The 18415-nt window shown below is 43.7% G+C and overlaps 1 protein-coding gene across 8 annotated transcripts in view; it reads right to left on the bottom strand.

Annotated features, from left to right (window-relative positions):
* Window positions 1–18415, bottom strand: part of MAPKBP1 (mitogen-activated protein kinase binding protein 1) — a 101479-nt gene that overhangs the window by 41418 nt on the left and 41646 nt on the right. For all 8 annotated transcript variants that reach the window (XM_038139387.1, XM_038139393.1, XM_038139395.1 and 5 more), the window contains exons 4-6: window positions 6468–6530; window positions 5836–5893; window positions 2637–2807 (exon numbers count right to left, since the gene is read on the bottom strand). In XM_038139387.1, the coding sequence (XP_037995315.1) occupies window positions 2637–2807; window positions 5836–5893; window positions 6468–6530 (292 nt within the window). The remainder of the gene's footprint in view (window positions 1–2636; window positions 2808–5835; window positions 5894–6467; window positions 6531–18415) is intronic.

Below are 18415 nucleotides of genomic sequence, written 5' to 3'. Positions count from 1 at the left end.
GTGATCAAGAACAAATCAGCAGGCACTAGTGCCTGCAGGAACTTGGTATGTGAGCCATGACAAACATGTGGGTTTCACAATCACCAGGAGCTCAGAGCAAACTCATTTCCCTTCCTAAACAGCAAATGCAGATGTAGGCCAGCACAAGGAAGAACTCCCCCAGCCCCCAGGCAGCAATGAGGGCATTGCAGTCAAGATGAGGAACTGGTATTTTTCACAGAGAAAACTATACTGGTTTTTCCATAAATTCTTCTCTCTCTTGAAACATGTTATACTTTATCAAAAGACTCAAATTACACAAAGACCATCCCTGTACTGGAAGAGAAAAGGCAAAATCTGTTATACCTCAAATGTGCACCTCAAAATGGCAAAGTTTGGGAAAGGAGGATAAAGATGCAGGGACGGAAAACATCATGGACACTGCTCAAGCAGAATGGTCAGATAGCAACATCACACAGTACCATTGCTCAGTTTTCCTCTCCCTGCCTTTCCCCAGTTAGAAGTGAGAATAAACAAGTTTTCTGCTTTGTCTGTTGTGGGTTTGCAAGCATGCAGCACATGGGTGACAACAGTGCACCCCTCTTCATTCTTGCTGTGTTTCCTTCACCCTTCCTTTCAGGGATTCAGCTGCTCCCAATCTTCCAGACACAATGCCCTAGCACACAAACCACGCCACTGGACTGTGTGTTGGCAGAACTGAAGAAGCCAGCACAAGGCAGGTCTAGCCTGCTGCACCATCACCATGGAGGATCCCCCAACCCACAATGAAGGAAAGGCAGCAATTATCATATCTTCTTTCAAGACAGTGGACAGAGAAAAGCTTAAGACCTTGCAGACCTCAACATATGGATCATTGTTGTGGTGTTTGTTTAGGGAAGCAAGGGAATCCTACAGACAACATGGTTGTTTTTTTTTCCATCACTGTCAAATGACTAGGTCTACCAGTCAGAAAAAACAGGGAAATCAAAGCAGCACCACAGAGGATAGAAGAGTTGTGGTTAAAAGTGAAGGAAAACTCTTCAGGAGATCTGTATTCTCTTTATTGACTTTGGTCAGGTAAAGTATCTCTAGTTTTGGTGTCCAGCCTGCAAAGTAAAGGCCAGCTAGAGCTCCCATCACAGTCTGGAGTATAAGCTTAAAGAGTGTGTTCTTCAGCAGGGAAGAGTCAGACATTCCTTACCTCAATTCTCATGTCCACAATTATACAGTGAACAGAAAAACCTGGATAAGCAAGGGAAAGCAAAACTACTTGTACTGTTTCACACATGTGAATTGTGACCCTGTCCAAGTCACTACTTGCATTTGTATAACTAGAAATAATCCAAAGGCTGGGCACTCAATCTGCCACACATACACACACACTTAGGTTCTCTCACTACACACAGTATCTAGCTATATGAAAAAATAGCAACAACAAACTTCAGATCACACAGAAGATAACAGCAAGATCTTAAATTACAGCACATGTGATGAAGATGAAATTACAGAAAATGTGATGAAGAGAGTAATATACTAAATGAGTGTGGACTCAGAAGCTACAAGAGAAGAGGAGGCTCTGAGTACCTAAAGGAGGCCTACAAGAAACATGGGGAGGGACTTTTCATCAGGAAGAGTATTGATAGGACAAGCAGTAATGGTTTTAAACTGAAAGAAGGTAGATTTAGATTAGCTATTGGGAAGAAATTCTTTACTGTGAAGGTGGTGAGGCACTGGAGCATCTTGCCCAGAGAAGTTGAGGATGCCCCATCCCCAGAAATGTTCAAGGCCAGATTGAACAGGGCTGTGATGGGGTTTCCACCTGGTCTAGTGGGAAGTATCCCTGCCCATGGCAGGGGAATTGGAAAGAGGTAATTTTTAGGGTCCCTTCCAACCCAAACCATTCTATGATTCTATGATTCTGTGAGATTTAACAGATGCATTGATTTTTTTTTCTTAAATCATCTCTCTTTTAGAGAGAGTTACAGCACTTGAAGAGGTAGCAGGAGCATCTAATAATACAAAAGACTCCTAGCCTACAAAAAAAATCAATGTTTATTTTCTTACCTACAAAAAACAAATGCTTAAATGTTTACTAGAGGATAAGACACAGGCTTTGTTTCTACCAAGAGTTGCCTCAATCCAGTGACAGGCAGAGTGACTTTCATCAGCTTCCACCCATTATGAATTCCCTACGTTCCCCTTCTCACCCATCAAGGATGGGATCAGAGTATCACAAACTCTGGCATGAAAAAAATCAAAACAAGCCAAGAGTATCCACTACACTACAAAAGAAATCTCTGGCTGATGAGAGTTTCCTTCCTTAACCTCATAAATTAGTTTCTAATAAGCCTCTAAAAAACACAATGGTTTGGCAAGGTTTCAAAGTCCAGGCTTTTCTGGCTGGACAGAAGAATGTAACACATTTCCAAGCATAAAAAATATCCCTTCATGGAAATGACTTAGACCTTCCCTAAGGGACCATAGCTTTCTCTCTTGTCCAAATTTGTCTGTGTCTATGAATGTCAAAAACCAAACAATAATAACAGAATTTTTAAAAACAGAAAGCAAGATGGAACTGAAGTAGTTTACAGTCAGACCAGAAGCTCTTCCTGATTTAGCAACACCATGTGGTCCACCCAACCTCCTAGAAAACTTACCTTCCATGACCACACGTTGACAATCATGTCATGCTGGTACCCCACTGACACAATGTACTTGGAGCTGGGGGAGAAGGCCACACAGGCCACACCATACTTGTGCTCCTGGAGCTCTGCCACCTGGGTTCGCTCAGCCACGTCCCACACCCGAACTGCTGGCATGTGTCCGCTCTGGAAGGGACAAGAACAGACACAGAACAGGAGGCGTCACCCCAAAAATCAGTTCTGACCAATTTGAGCATGTAAATGTGCAGGAGCATGGAAAAAGATGTCTACATGGTGCACTCACAATAGGTTTAGCAGTTCCTTTGATTCTTTAAAGCCCAGATTGAGACCAACAACCTAAGGAGTATATGCATTTCAACAGCTGTGCAAATACATACCACCTCCCCTGCTTTAAACCTCTTCTTATGCTACTCACAATATGTTAGTCCCTGTTCTAGCCAGGGACTAGAACAATACTTTTGATGCACATCGCTGGTGTTTGTAAAAGGGAACTTACAGCTTGCTTGTGAAAAGGATTATAATAGATTGTTATCTATAGACCCAGTGAATGAAAAGCCCTCACATCCTCTGCTCCTAACACAACATGGACATCTGAGATATCAAACCAGGTCATGCCATACAAAAACATGACATGGCTGGCGTGGGAACTCTCACACACCATCTGAGGGCAGCCTCTGAGAGGCTAGCAGCATCATTTCTGTCACAAGGTAACACACAGATGCATTCTGCCCAAAAGAGTGAGGGCAAGGTAATGTCAGAGAAAAAGATATGGCGGGAAGAGAGCCTCTGGTTTAATGTTTGCTCTCCAGAGAAACAGAAATGCCAATTCAGCACTTTCTGCCAGACAAATCTATTCTTTTGTTTAATTGTTTGTTATTAAACCAAATTAAAACAAGGCACACAAGATGAGCTGGAGTGCTGGCAAAAAAATGTGCTAGATGGGCAAATCTTACTCAAGGAACCACTCATGATTCCACATTGAAGTCTGTCAAAACAGTAGCTTGTAAGATAACATATCCATGACAACATGGCAGAATGTACCTTTTTGATTGGTTTAAAGTTAGTAATTTCATTGTGTGGGAGAGGCAAGTCTCATCACAAGTAGAAGTCGAAGCTTTAAAAGCTTAAAATTGTGCATGTTTTAATTGTCTTGTTCAAAAGCTCTGCTAAGCAACCGCCTGTGGCCTGGAAAAATGCCACGGTAAGATTTAACTGCAGTTGGTACAGCTCTCCCTCCTGCAACGCAGAGCTCAGGTCTCAAGGTGGCTGGCAAGATATTACAATGAGCTGAATCAGCTGCTCTTCAAAACAATTGCTATAATTAAACACATACATTTATATAACTATTTCCCAGTAACTTAGCATACACCACAGGACCTTAACAAACTGAATTTGCATTTCATCTTTTAAGAAATGCTCACCAAAAGGCAGCTCTGTGTGACCCCCCCCCCCCCCCATGGACAAGGACTCTACGCCTCCACACAGAGAAATAAAAAATAATAATTAAAAAGAGAAAAAAAATAGTTTTCTTATGGATTTGAAATATGTAAAAGACATTTAATATGCATGGCAGCCAAGGACTAACCTCCATGCTCTCCTCCCTGAAAAGCCAGCCATACAGAAAACTAAGGTGTTATTAGGCAGAATTAGCATAAAGCAGCTACAAGGGAGCTTGAGAAAGTGAGCTCTGAAAGCATTTCCCTGTGGGACAGGGGATGAACTAAGACACGACTGCTGACACCAGCAGGGGACACTGCTACACTAAGTAATAATTCAAACGTCAGACATGAGGCAGAATACTAAAAAAAATAAATGGTTTTACAACAGGGCAAGAGGAGATATGTTTTGCAACAAGGGGGGAAAAAAACCAACAAAAAACCCCCACAAAATCCCAAAAAAAAACCCTATAACAACAAGAATAACAACAAAACCCCTACAAAGTTCAAGTATAACTGGAACAACCTTTTTTTTAATAATTCTAATTTACCCCATAAATAATTCTAATTTACCCCATTTACCCCAATAAATTTTCAAACAGAAAAGTTTGTTAGTAAGAAAAGTTCCCACTTTATTTTTTACCATTTTACTTACTCCTAATGAAAAGCATCGAGCATCAGAAATTTTAAAAAAAGGAAAATAAAAGAAGGCACCAGAATCATCAGAACTGAATACTATGAGCTATAAAATCTCATGTTTTCACCAAAAAAAACTAATCACAACATGTAATGATGGAAAATTTATGCTAACTTTTTCTGAGTCATGGTAGCCTCCATCCAAAAAAATCCACTGCTGTTTCTACCCTCAGTCTGATCCATACAGGATTCAGGCCCAGGTTTGGAGCCACCTGGTGACATGACAGCTGCCATCAAGGTGACCACACTGGGGACCTCTGGAGAGAACAGTCTCTACCTTGACAGCTTCAACACAGGACAATGACAGTTTTCTCCTCCTTGTGGCAGAGGCTCAGGAGGGGACCTGTCTCAAACATGCTCCCTCCCCATCTCTTACAGAGGCACAGGGACTAGTGGTAAACTGCCATTAATCATACACAAGAGCAAACTAAGCCCAACCATATGAAGGTCAGCATTTCTGTGGATTTTTAACACCCAGCAATTCCAGCCTCATGACACAGCCCATGTCTTGAACTTTTAATGCAGAACAGACACACAGTGTACTCATCCTTATTCTCCCCCTCGGGCATGTTGGGAAAGAGGAAGCAGTTGTTGCTCCCAGCCAAACAAACAATGCCAAACCCCAAGCACCAGCATCTTCTGTGACTATTGCTAAAACTCCACTCCATGCGCACTTTTCTTTTTTCCTGCAACACTGTTTCTGGTTTCAGTTACTTCCTGGAATCCTGAAGGGACAGCGCTAAGCTCAGGCCAATATTCTGGACCATCCAAGTACTCTCCATTGATGCTACAGTAGAACGATGCTGCGCGTCCTCTTGCTTATTTTCACTCTACCTTCAGCCCACAGATGTCACCCCAGAAGACCCATCCGCCTCCAAGCTGACGTGTTTAAAAACTCCCAGCAGGAGCACCCAGTGCCACCTATAAGCCAGCAGGTTCACTGAACAGTGAGGCAACACTGGAACTCACTTCCATGTGAAAACAGCCTGTTTCTTCTAAGCCCCTCTGCCCTGCTTCAAAGTGTGATGGACAAGGCACACCCACTCTCCTCTCACACTTACCTCTCCTGTAACCAAATATTTTCCATCTGGAGAGAAAGCAAGTGCTGTAATTGTTTTCCTAAAACAGAGAAAATAACACTGAGAAACATTTCCAACATGTGACTTCATTTCAATACATCATGACTGTGGAGTAGGTTGGGACAAACCAAAAAAACACTGAAGTCGCCCATAATAGCCTGACATAATGGTTTTGCTTTGCCATGGAGATTCCCTGCTGCCCAAGTCTCAAACAGCAGTTTACGGCAGCAGAAAAGCTCCAAAAGCTGAGGTACATTGCTGCACCTTTATTCCGGGTGCAGGACCATGTCACACTGCTGGCTTCAATAATGAGGTCATCATTTGAGGTGGAGGGAAAAAAAAAAAGTCAGATACCATGGAACTGTAGTTAAGATCCCCTCCATGTCATGACCATTATCAGTTCCTCTTGGGATCACAATGTTTATGAGGTGGTACTTTGTCAGCAATAACACCTCATGTGAGAAGGAGCTGGAGTCAAAGCAGCAGCAGTTCCCAAGGGAACTCTAACTAAGGGGATTTAGCCTGGAGCAACAGCGGCTCCTGCACCTCAGTCAAGCCATAAAAGTCTTGAATTCACCTCACCGAAAGCAAGTCCAGCTTAAAGCTTTACTCACCTGGAGCTGTTTAGAATATGGTGCTGCTTATTTTTTCTAGGGTTGAACAGCACAACAACACACCTAGACAAAGGAAACACAAAAACAAAGGAAGTTTACATCACCACATGCATAAAGATAACCAAAGAGCTATCCTTGTTGGAAAACAAAGAAGAAAAAAAAAAGTCAAGCAGCAAAAGTAGTCCCAAAAAGCTGTTTTATCCCCTAATCCCAGGCTAAGCTGAGGTTAACTAAAAAACAGAAAGCAAAAGAACAATCCAGAGGAAAATCATCTCTCTCCCATGTTGAGGAATACCATTTGCTAGTACCATAAATAATTACCTTTCTACCCCCCAAGAGCCCTGAGTCTGATTGTTCAAGCTGGACAGAAAGGTTGCCCGTGAAAGCCTGTGCAAAGCCCTAATGGATTATGTCCCCTGCCATAATAGTGACCCTATGTGCTGGGCACCAAAGCAGCGTGTCTAGTGTAAGATTAAGAAGGTAGGGAGAAGGAAAGAGGGAATCTTTTGGAAAAGATTGGGGGGGGGGGGGGGGGGGGGGGGGGGGGGGGGGGGGGGGGATGAAGGGAAGTTAAAAAGTCAAAAGCACTAAATTTCTGTGCCTGACCTTAACAATAGACAGGACAGAAACCACTGAGTATAGCACAAGAAGGGACTGGCCGGTTGAGAAGTGAGACATATGATGCCAAAAAACTATTGACCTAAGAAGTCTATCTGCATAAACAACTTGCTCAGGGGACTTGCAGATATCTCTCAGTAAGATAAACTGCTAAAGCAAGCAATACTAAGCTCCTGGTAAGCAATATAATCACCTCCACTGTGAGCAAAACACCTTCATTGCTGACATGGGGGGGAAGGAAGGAGAAGACACCCCATCTCCCACTTTTCTTGCCCACAGCACATTCCCTCCATGTTTCAGTCCACAACTAGACCTATAGCAGTCACAGGTGCTGCAGCCCTCCCCACTCTCCACAAACATCCTATACACCATTTTTAAATCTTCATGTACCAGCATTTGTCTTGCAGCAGAGCACAGTAACAACCAGCAACAGAAAATGCTGTTATGGGAATAAAAAGATAGAGTAACAATTGCTCTGATGACCTTGTGCCGTATTTTTCACTTCACCGCTAAAACAGAAACTGTGGGTTTTGCCTGTCCCTCTACAAGAACACACTGCTGAGTTTGGAGAGTCCCAGCTCCTCCTTCACTGCAGTGTTGGGGGAGCACTGCAGGATGTCCCTGCTCCGTTGCCAGCAGCCTTTGCTGCACTGAGGATTTCAGTCACATCACCATCGTGCTGGGGCTTGCTTGCAACACAAGCCAGGCTACAGACATCAATCACTGGAAGAAACATGCAGGACACACAGGAGAAGTAGAGGAGTTGGCCTGGAGTAAGGGAATAGAGGAGTTGGCCTGAAACAGCCAATCAGAAGGGCAAAAAGCTGAGGCACCACAGAAATCCACTGCAGAACCTCACCTACAGACCTCACCAACATTTCGAGACAGGCGGCGCACGCTCACGCACAGGACAAAGCACACCTTGGCACCACGCTGCCTGGAACAAGAGCCGCATCCTTCCAGGCCCTGCTCCACATCCCCAGCAGCAGGCAGGGCTGGGAGTGCTACAGGCATGCTCAGGGCTGACAGGGCCCTGCAATGCCTCTGGCATCTCCTCACCCAGCCTTGGCAGCTTTGGTCTCTGGTCTGACCAGGCTACACTGCCATGAGGATTGTCAATTTTGAAAAGAGGGCAGAAAAGAGGAGGGACACACCAATACCTTAGCTGAGAGTCCTTGGCTGGACCTTCCACACTCCATTAACATTGCTAGCTCAATGCCAGCATCCAAAGCACCAAGGAAGCATAGAATATGCCCTCCCCTCCTTTAGACTACTCTACTCTCCAGCCATGCCATTTCACACATCCCTATCCACTCACACCTTACCCTGAAGGCCAAGGTAATAAAGGTACCAAACTTTCTTGACAGTTAAAGGGCAGATAGCCATGGTTGGAGATGTAACCTTGTGGAAGAGCAGAGAAAGTGTAGATAACCAGTTTGTTCAGACCGGAATTGATCCTTTTTACCCTGGGGAACCAAACTGGAGCGTTTCAAGTCAAAGCCATGCTACATATTTCTGAGGGATTAGTGCAAAGAAGCAGGTGGTTTATATTCCATTAACAAGGCAGGGAAGGTTAAACCTTGCAAATCACAAGATATGAAATAGGAAGTTAGCAGATGTGAAAATCTATCTAATCCCAAGCTTCCAGCTAATTAGAAAAGCAAAGCAAAAACCCCATTATGGTTGGATGGGGTTAATGGACCAAAATCCAGCAGAGTTAAAATAAGGATTAATTTTGCTTAAAATAAGCTTCAGAAAACCAGAAAGAATAAATGGAAGACATGAAATCTTCACAAAGACTTTCTTATGCATCTCTTAAAGTCAAGTTTCTGTTTTATTGTGAGGAACTCAGCAGAGAAACAGGACTTCAGAGAAGTGAACACAGTTTAAAAAACAGAGGAAAGATATAAAATATAAACCATGGTCTTCAAACCAGGCAAGCAAACAAACCACTTCCTAGAATAGTGTAGTGGGCCACAAAGGTCCAGGGCTTTGCCATTATTAACTTACAGGCCATTATTAACTTTGGCCACTTACAATCATGAATTTTAGCACAGTGGCACCACAGAACAGCCTGGGTGCCAGCAGGCTTCCTCCCCGGTCTCCAGACCTTGGCCAAATCCAGAGCCTACAGGGGAGGTAAGAGCCACCACCCAGCTCACACACCAAGGCAAATCAACAGACCATTTCAAGAGCCACACTGCTCCTAATGCCAGAGCAGCTATCACAACTGTGGATATTTTAACTTTGTCTTAAGACAACTCTATGCTTGATTCGCTGAGTTTGACCCATATTAACAAACACTAACTGGAAGGGCAGGGGGATAAACCACAGTATCTCCATACTAGTGAGCAAGCACTGATTCATATAATGAAATAGTAATTTTAAGCTCATAAGCTCAGCAAAGGAAGGTATTTTGATTTGTCAGTTAATAATTAACATAACTTAGTAATTAGTTATGACCTTCTTGCCAAGCCATTCAGCCAGGATTAATTAGTCTTCTGAACTTGTTTTCTTAAATTAACTGCTACGCAACAAAAGCTACCCTACTGCAATGCTGTCCCATGCTGATTTTCTACCATTCCTCTCCTCTCTGCCACACACAAGGGCAACAAGGACTTCAGCCAACTCCAAGGACATCCTATATAAGCAAGATGGCACACCTCAAATCATCAATCATACAGTGGGGCAGAGATCCTGTTCTGGGAGCCAGTTTATAAACTAGCTCCCTCTCAAAATGCTTGGGAAGGTTTCTAGCCTGTTCCATCCTAAAGAGCACATTTCCACAACAGGCAAAAACTATTTCTAGTTCTGTAATCTCTTCAGAGAGTCAGAAAACGGCCTCGAGTTGCATCAGAAAGGTTTAGGCTGGATATTCGGAAATACTTTTTCACAGAAAAGCTTGTCAAGCACTGGAACAGGCTGCCCAAGGAAGTAGTTGAATTGCCATCCCCAGAGGTATTTAAAAGATGAGGAGATATGGCACACAGGGGCATGGTTTAGTGGTGGCTTGGTAGTGTTATGTTAATGGTCCATGATCTGAGGTTCTTTTACAACCTAAGCTGCTCAGTGACACAGGGTGGCTTCCATTGCCTGCTCAGACACTCATAGCTCAGCTCAGTCCAGCAGAACCTGCTGAACCTTTATTTCCTAAATAAAGTATTTCAGAGCCCATTAATATTCTGGGCATGCTCCATTTCAGCAAAGGAAATCAGTCTAGCAAAATAAACTGAATGGAGACACTGAATGATTAGGTTGCTGACCCACCTACTCCACACTGCCTCCTATCCAGTAAGGCTATCAAGCCCTCAGGAGTCAAAATATCTACTCCTTTACATTTATGCTTGCTGTAATCTTACAATAGTTAAAATAATAAATATAACTACCATGGAAAATTAGTTGCATCAAAGAGCATACACCCATCTAACCATCCTCCACCTTTGTCTGTTTCTTTATTAGGCTGCATTCAGTATTTTACAGCCACAGGGATAGGAAAGGATGACTGGTAAGAAAGCACTGATCTTTTTATTCACAGCTTCGAACTGTGCATGTAGACAAAGCAAAGTACTTCAAACCCAAAGTTCCCCAATGGTCACATCACCTGTTCCACACACTCCACCCCTTTCCCAAACTGAAGCTTTCAAAGCAAGTTTAAGTGCTCAAGACAGCTTTGTCTTAAGAGATATTTTTGAATGCTAGTGCTAACATCCAAACTAAGGCTAGCTCCAGAAACACCTCATGAGACCTACAGAGCCTGGCACACATCAGCTGTTGAGAACATCAACACTGTTAGCCCTCTTGTTTCAGCACAAACACTACCTCCTCTGCAGCTGCAGACAAGGCTTGACGATCACAGCACCTCTTTAATCCACAAGTATATTCTGATTTCCAAGACATTTACACAAACTATTCGCCGCTGTATGGACTACTGCTGTACAAACCATACCTCAGCCAGCTGAGATCAAGTGTCCTGTTTGTTTGCATGCTGGTTCCTGCAGAGGCTGTTGGCAATGACATATTGAAAGGTATTATTTCTAGGTCTATGGTGCAGCCTCACAACCATTAAGCACACCTTCCTGATGCAAGCAGCTTTTATAAACAGCTCAGCTGGGCAATCCTTCCCAGTATGCCTATTTCTTGTGGGACATCCAGGTAACACAAGGGAAGGACAGAATTAGCTCTCACAGCAGTGTCAAAGGTTTTACCGACAACATGAGCATTGTCCATCAGGGAGCCCATTTGTATCGGCCAACAAGAAAGGTTCCTTGCAGAGCTTTCCAAACCTCCATGAAGGTTATATCTTCACAACCGTGCGTCATGTATGCAGATGAAAAACAGGGAGGGAGGGGGAAGAGGGAGAGGAAAGAAGGAGGTAGGCATGGAATGTCACAGTAGTTTCCACTGGCTCCAGCAAAAGCAAAAAGACCCACAAAATATAAAAAATGAGCAATTTTCCTAGGCTAAATATCATGTAAGGAGTGGAGAGGAATCAGACATCAGTATCACATTTACACAAAGTATCTGACTCACTAAGTCAGGGGCAGTGGGTCACTCCACCTTTACTTCTGACTTTTCTTCTACTGGCTTCACTTCTGCACTTATCAAATTATAATTTCTGGGCATTTTACTCTTCTCATTGTCCTCCTGTTTCCCACAACATCCCTCTATTATTAGCTGCCTTACCCCAGCCATCTCCTTCCTCAGCAAACTGACAAAAATCAAATTTCTGCAGAAGTGTTTTCCCTTTTCCTTCCTCTACAGGTTCCCCTTACAGGGGGTTTGGGGAAATTAAAAGGCTGCAGTAGCATTCCTTTCCAAGCTACCAACCAACTCAGCGTTGCCCTATCTCATGGGACACATGGCTGTAGGCAAAGCTCACGTGTCAAGTCCTCCTCTCCCAAACGCATGGAGCCTATGCTATGAAGAGAATGCTGTACAGAGGAAAGAAAACTCCATTAAGACATGAAAACAAACATTAGCTTTCTTTTTTCTCCCCCACAATATACTCCTTTCATGCCACTGCAAGAATAAATGAAAAGAGCAAACAGTCCCATCCCCTTCAAAATTGGTCCATTTCTCAGTTTCTGGCTCATACCTTGCTCTCTTCCCCTCACCCAAAGCTATTCAAATGAGAGTGCAATAGCTTCCTATGCACTAAATGCATGGGGAAAAAAAGACTTTGATAAGAACAAAATCTTTTTTACACTGCATTGGTTGCCATGGCAAGCTTGATCAGAGCAAAGCAGTGTCTACAGAAGCTGGTGTTAATTTTCTATGTGGCAATTCTTCCTGCCAAAAAGCTTCTTTAATTCATAGCCAGTACTGGGAGTGGGTTAACAGTGATGAGAGGATGTGCACACTGACTGTGTTACTGAATAGGTATTTTCAAGCAAACTGTATTAATTACATGCATGCTGAGAAGAAAGATCTATCTGTTGAGAGGTTGAGAGCTGGGTGTCACTGCCTGAGCAGAAAAGCCTCCAGAGCTCCCCGTACCAATCTGTGATAGAAAGAACTAAAAAGGTGGAAGCCTGAGAGGTGCAGCTAAATTCATGCTTCAGAAACCAACGCAGACTAATGAAAAGCCACAAATACTGAACAAGAAACCCACTGTGAAAAAGAAAGTCAGTGATATATTAAGTGTCACTAAACTAATACACTAGAAATGTCTGATTGCCAACCAGGGACACACTTGCTCTATTTAAAAGGCTGCATGGCACCCCAAATCTGCAGGAGTGGGAGCTCAGACACATCACACAATAGGCTCTGCTCCAAAAAACCACAGGAAGAACTGTGACAAACTGAAGTCCAATTTCTTGCCTCCAATAGCCCAGTCCTAGAGAAGAACAGGGCATATTTTAAGATACTTGCTCAGACTCTTTTCTCAGCCTCCAGAAATTTGACTTTCAGAGATATCTTAAAACAGTGTGCACCCACAGTGAGAGGAGAGAGAGCAGCAGAGGAAATTGCAGCAGAGCTGAATTGACAAGGATTTATAGGGATAATCCCCAAACAGACAAGGGCAGCCTCTCTTCTCACCACCATTTCAGCCTACTGAATTCACCTTGTCCATTACACTAACTGAGCCTCAAAGCTGAGAGCCCTACAAAATCTCCACCAATACCTACGTGATCTGATGACATCCAGAAAACCAGGCAGCTTTCTCTCCCTGTCATCTGGCAGGGATGCTACCATCCTCACGATCTTCTGCTGCCAATGCGGTTTGTGCCTGCCTACCTGAGCAGCCCTGCTGCAGATGAGGGGACAGGGCTGAGTGCCCAGAAAGCTTCTCCTCAGTTCCTGCCCTGCACAGGGTGGGCCAGCACAAACTCCTGCCACGCACAGCTGACAGCTTCCACTGGCTGCCCTCAGCAGCCCCTTTACACCTGCCAGACTACATCTTTAAAACAATCAGCTGTGTCTCTAACCTCAAGCTGCAGATGGCAGAGAACAGATGCACAGATCTGAAACAGCACCCAAAACACTTTAAAAACACTTTAAAAGAACTCAACACATGAACGGATAAAAAGATCCAATAATGAGCAGAGATTGTGACTGTAACATCAATCAGCCCAGGCCTCTCTTCTTGCACACACAAGGCACCACTGAAGTTTCAGCTTTACCAGGACCACAGATGAGAAACTGCAGAAGTTTTCCTTCCTGCCTCCTCCTAGAGTGGAGGTGCTGCCTGTCCTCATGGGCTGGCTACAGTGATTTCTAGCAGGACCAGCTGATCTCACTGCAACGTATCCTCACCCTCCTGCAACTATCGCATGTGGAAAATCCTTAACCTACCATTGGAGGTTCTCGTGCTATTTCAAGGTCTATTTTTAAGGAGGCAGAGCAGAAGAGGAGGAGGATTTTTAAAATTAGCAACCCTTCTGACCCTGGGCAAATACAAGGCAGGGTGATGACTCAGGAAAACACTTCACACAAAATGGATGCAGAGAGGAAAGACAGCCTGGGTCCTGTCTCCCACTGGACAAGTTGTACATAACTCCAGAGGAGCCGCACTGGAGCCAGAGATGTAGCAGTAATGCCCTGAGGAGAGTGATGGCTTTTTACAGAGCTGCACAATAAGGAGGCACCTTTCCTGGGAGGCAAAGAGCTAAGCCAGACATAAATTGTGAAAGACTTGGGTAAGATGTGTATGTAGGGAAAGCAGAGGGGAAAAAAGGCCCCAGAGGAAAACCGTGAAATTTAAACCAGCTTACTAACTGGGAATTATTACAGTTGCAAGGAAGATGAAAATGTTTCCAGTTAATTGTTATGGCTCACGGCTACCTAGTCACCAGTGATTCAGCAGGAACTTCTCCTTCAAAACAACACCATTCCCTTCAATAAGTCAAAGCCAGGAGAGGGAAAAAAAAATCCTCATGAATGAGAAACCAGGAATAAAACCCTGTCCTAGCAGAGCCAGGGACAGACCATCTCTGCTGTATTGCAGAATATTCCACCTGTTCTCCAGCCTGCAGCAAAGGTAGGTAGAAAAACGAAGCCACACAAAGCAGCAGCTGTACTTACACAGACTGAAATGTCTGTCTGTCTGCACATGTGACAAGCTTCAAAAGAGACAGGGCACTGATGACAAATGTCTGTACAGATACTCACACATATATTTGTAGGTATATACACAGACACATGCATACATATGGCTCACGGCTGACTACAACATTTACACGCACATAGAGAGTGCACATTTCTCTCTCCCTCTCTCCAAAACCACTCACTTGCCTAGGGGCAGGGAAGCAATGCCAGCAATACACCTACACGAAGCATCAAATCAACTGGGCTAGGAGTTGCAGAGCTGCATTTTATTTCAGCACTCTTGGCAAACACCCACAGAATACTGCAGATGAGCAGCAGCCTCAGGGGTTAGAGCAACGGGCAACTGATGATAGGTAGACTGGAGGAACAAAAGGATCACTGAGATAGTTAATGACCAGAAAATGTGCTGATCAGACAGACAAGACTGAGAAGCGCTAGGAAATGGAGCCTTGAGCAGCACCTGGCTGGTTCCAGGTGGTGAAACAAGCAGCCAGAACATGGCTAAAAACCTGAAGAGCTTCACATGCAAGACAGAGAATGCAACTTTTTCCAAGATGAACACTATAGAATCACAGCATACTAGGTTAATTCTTGGGAAAAGACCTGTTTCCATATGCTGAGATCTCCCAAAGTTACAGCTGTCCCAGCAACATCAACAAGGAGAAAAGAACAACTATCTGTCCTGACAGACCAGCCAAGACACCTGCTTTGGGGACCTCTTGCTCCCCAGTTGTGCTCCACCCCTCCACTCACTCTCAAGATCCAGTCCCTCGTCAATCAGTATCTGGCTGACAGCCCCAGATTTGCCATTTTCACTAACAGGCCACAAACTTTTTACTGAGTCTCAAAGGCCTTGGGCTGCCTGGGTTTGCATGCTCTGAACTTTTCTTGACCTGCTTGTAGCTCTGTTTTACTAGGTTGAGCTGTGACAGCAATTTCTGTAACTGACCAGGTGTCTATAGATGATTTGTTTTACTTCTGTTTATCTTTTGTGGAGTATAACCATAGTTTTATATAAACAACGTTGACCAACAGCTATTTTATGTAGCCTGAGATATTTACAACTAATGACTGCATAGTGGAGAAAAATGCAGGCAAGGTATGAGAGCAGAGGCTTGAGAAGTGGAGAAGCAGAACGCAGTGCAGAGGAGTACAGGAATGGGATGATAACAGAGGAGGCACGTGCTTGCCATTGGAGACCAAACTGCTGCAAACAATTCACACACTGTCTGTTAAAAACCATACAGACCTGGAGCTGAAAAAAAACAGCTTTTAGGGTTAGCAAATAAAACAAAGAAAAATTATCCAACGCGCATTAAAGACATCATATATATAGTGAATTCTAGAAGCATTGTAGAGTTGTACGAGTGCAAGATGTGCAAGTGTATTAGCAAACATGTAAAAAATTACCCAGATGAACCCCGGAGTAAGGAAGAATCCAGTAAAACCCACATCATACTCTTCCCAGAGAAGGCCTACAAAGATTTACCCTCTACAACTGACTTAAGATCTAGAGGAGCAGCATAAGTGTGAGCATAACACCAGAAAAACCAAACAGAAACAAAGAAATGTATTACAGTTTTAATTGCACTATTACAATTATTGAGATATTTTTATATAGAATTACCCTAATGCATTATTAGTCCTTCTTTTTTCTGTCATAATTAGTGGTAAAGTAAATTGATTCATGAATTAGTGTTATGAATTCAGTTATACCAACAATAAATTCCTGCTTTTTTATTTAAGTACATACACAGCCCATATATAAGGAGTGTTTCCTCTTTGCCCATGAAGAACAAAGCCCAAGCAAATGCCTCAGAGAAAAGACACACATGCAGGGGAAGAAAAAGCAATGAAAGACAAGTTCAAAAGAAAAAAAAAATCTAAAAAAATTTAAAAAAACAGACAAAGAGCAGTTTAGAGGGAAAGACAAGAAAAAGATAAAGAGAAGCAAAGTTTACAATAAAATTACTGCAGAATAATCAAATCTGCCATCACGTGCTGAGCAAATTCAGCTTTTGAGCCCAATGGTATAACCAGAGAAGATGGGAGCTCTCTGAAGGTACCCTCCTGGCATCAAGCAGCTCCTTGCAGAGATTTGCAGACCCAGCTGGGATTGCACAGAGAAATCTGGCTCTACACTTCAGGTTTGCACCAACTTCCCTGCAAGAGCAGTTGACACCATGCCATGAACCTCAAAAGCTGAATATGTGTCTTCCTTTAAAACCAAGTCCTAAAGGAAAAGTATATCCTGCTTTCAAGCAATTGGCTAACACCTCTGTTTCCAGCAGCATGCACAGCCAGAGTATTCCCTCATTGTGCCTGAGCAGCTCAAGTGCAGGGAGAAGGATCCGTACATCAAACTAATAATCTGGGGCAGACCAACATGACAGCTCATGGGTGATGCCTCAGGGCTTTAACTGTTTTACCATGAGTACAAATAGAATCAATATTAAAAGGGCATCATTCAAAGGAGCAAAACAAAAAAGCAATGAAATTTTACCCTGTCTGCCAGCCCCCTTCTCCACCACCATCTCCCAGGATGGTCACACTTGGGGTAAGGTACTAGCAGACCCCTCCAGGGTCCATTGACCCGTTATTGATCTCTCCTGCATTCCAGAGCAGGCAGCAAAAGCCCCCACTGCGGCAAAGAAACTGGAGCAGCTTTTCCCCTTGAATGCTTCAGTAAGCATAATCCAGGCCATATCTCTGCAAGAGTGTCAAACAAAAAAAAACAAACAAAAAAACCAAACAAACAAACAAAAACCCACCACAACAAACAAAACAACACACCAAACACACACAGAGAGGAAAAAATGCTTCTTGGAAAGCATGAAGTTAAAGAATCACTTGCTCAAATAGCCAGTTGTTTTCCACTTCTCTAGGCACAGGCAAAGCTGACAGTTGCCTTGGGCAGCAGGCTGCCAGGTCCACAAAAAGGCACTAAAGCCTCCTGCCAGCCTTGCCCACTCAGCACCCTGCAAGGTCAGGCTGGCTGATGCTGAAAGAAGGGGCAGGGGGGGCCTGCTTCTCCCCACAACTGTCCACACCACAATGCACAGGAAGCCTGCTGCAGTTCCCAGGCTCAAACATCCACAGCTCATGCCAGTTCCCTCTCCCAGCCTTGCCACTTCTCACAGAAGGAACAGCTCAGACATTGCCAGATTGGCAAAGTTAAATTCTGCCCATGTTATCTTTTTAGAAGCCTTGTGACAGCTCTGCCTTTAACAAAAGACGAACATGTACTTCTGCTTTACCTCTACCTCAGCATAATACATAGCATTTTAAATGCACTGCAATTTCTTCAGAGTAGTTAATGAGCATCAGTTGTCAGGAGATCTGAAAAGACAGCTTTCCTGGAAGGAGAGGCAATCATGATAAAACTCAGTTTTGCTTTCTTGTACATCTACATCTCCGGTCACAGAGAAATGTTGTCAGGTTAGAGTCCAAGACTAAGAGTACTTCCTAAAAAATATTAGGTCAGCATGGCATAACAACTGACTCCAAAGGCAAGAAATTGGCTGGTATCAGCTCTGTCAGTCCTTGGCTGCCAGCTGAAAGAACCAGGTTGAGGTGCACAACAGCCCAATGTGTGCATGTGTTGCAGGGCACATCTTGCAGTGCAGCAGGGAGGGGGCCAAGTCCTACATCTGGTTCCTAAGCAATAGTCAGGGCATGCTTACAATAAACAAAATACACCATTTTCTTGGCACTTCTTAGCTATGCAAACACGATGCTCTTTCACCTTTAACTAGCTGCCTTCTGACACTGAGTGAAACCCA

The sequence above is a fragment of the Motacilla alba genome, chromosome 5, assembly GCF_015832195.1.
Source record: "Motacilla alba alba isolate MOTALB_02 chromosome 5, Motacilla_alba_V1.0_pri, whole genome shotgun sequence".
Lineage (NCBI taxonomy): Eukaryota > Metazoa > Chordata > Aves > Passeriformes > Motacillidae > Motacilla > Motacilla alba.
This window is presented reverse-complemented; position numbering and strand designations above follow the sequence as displayed.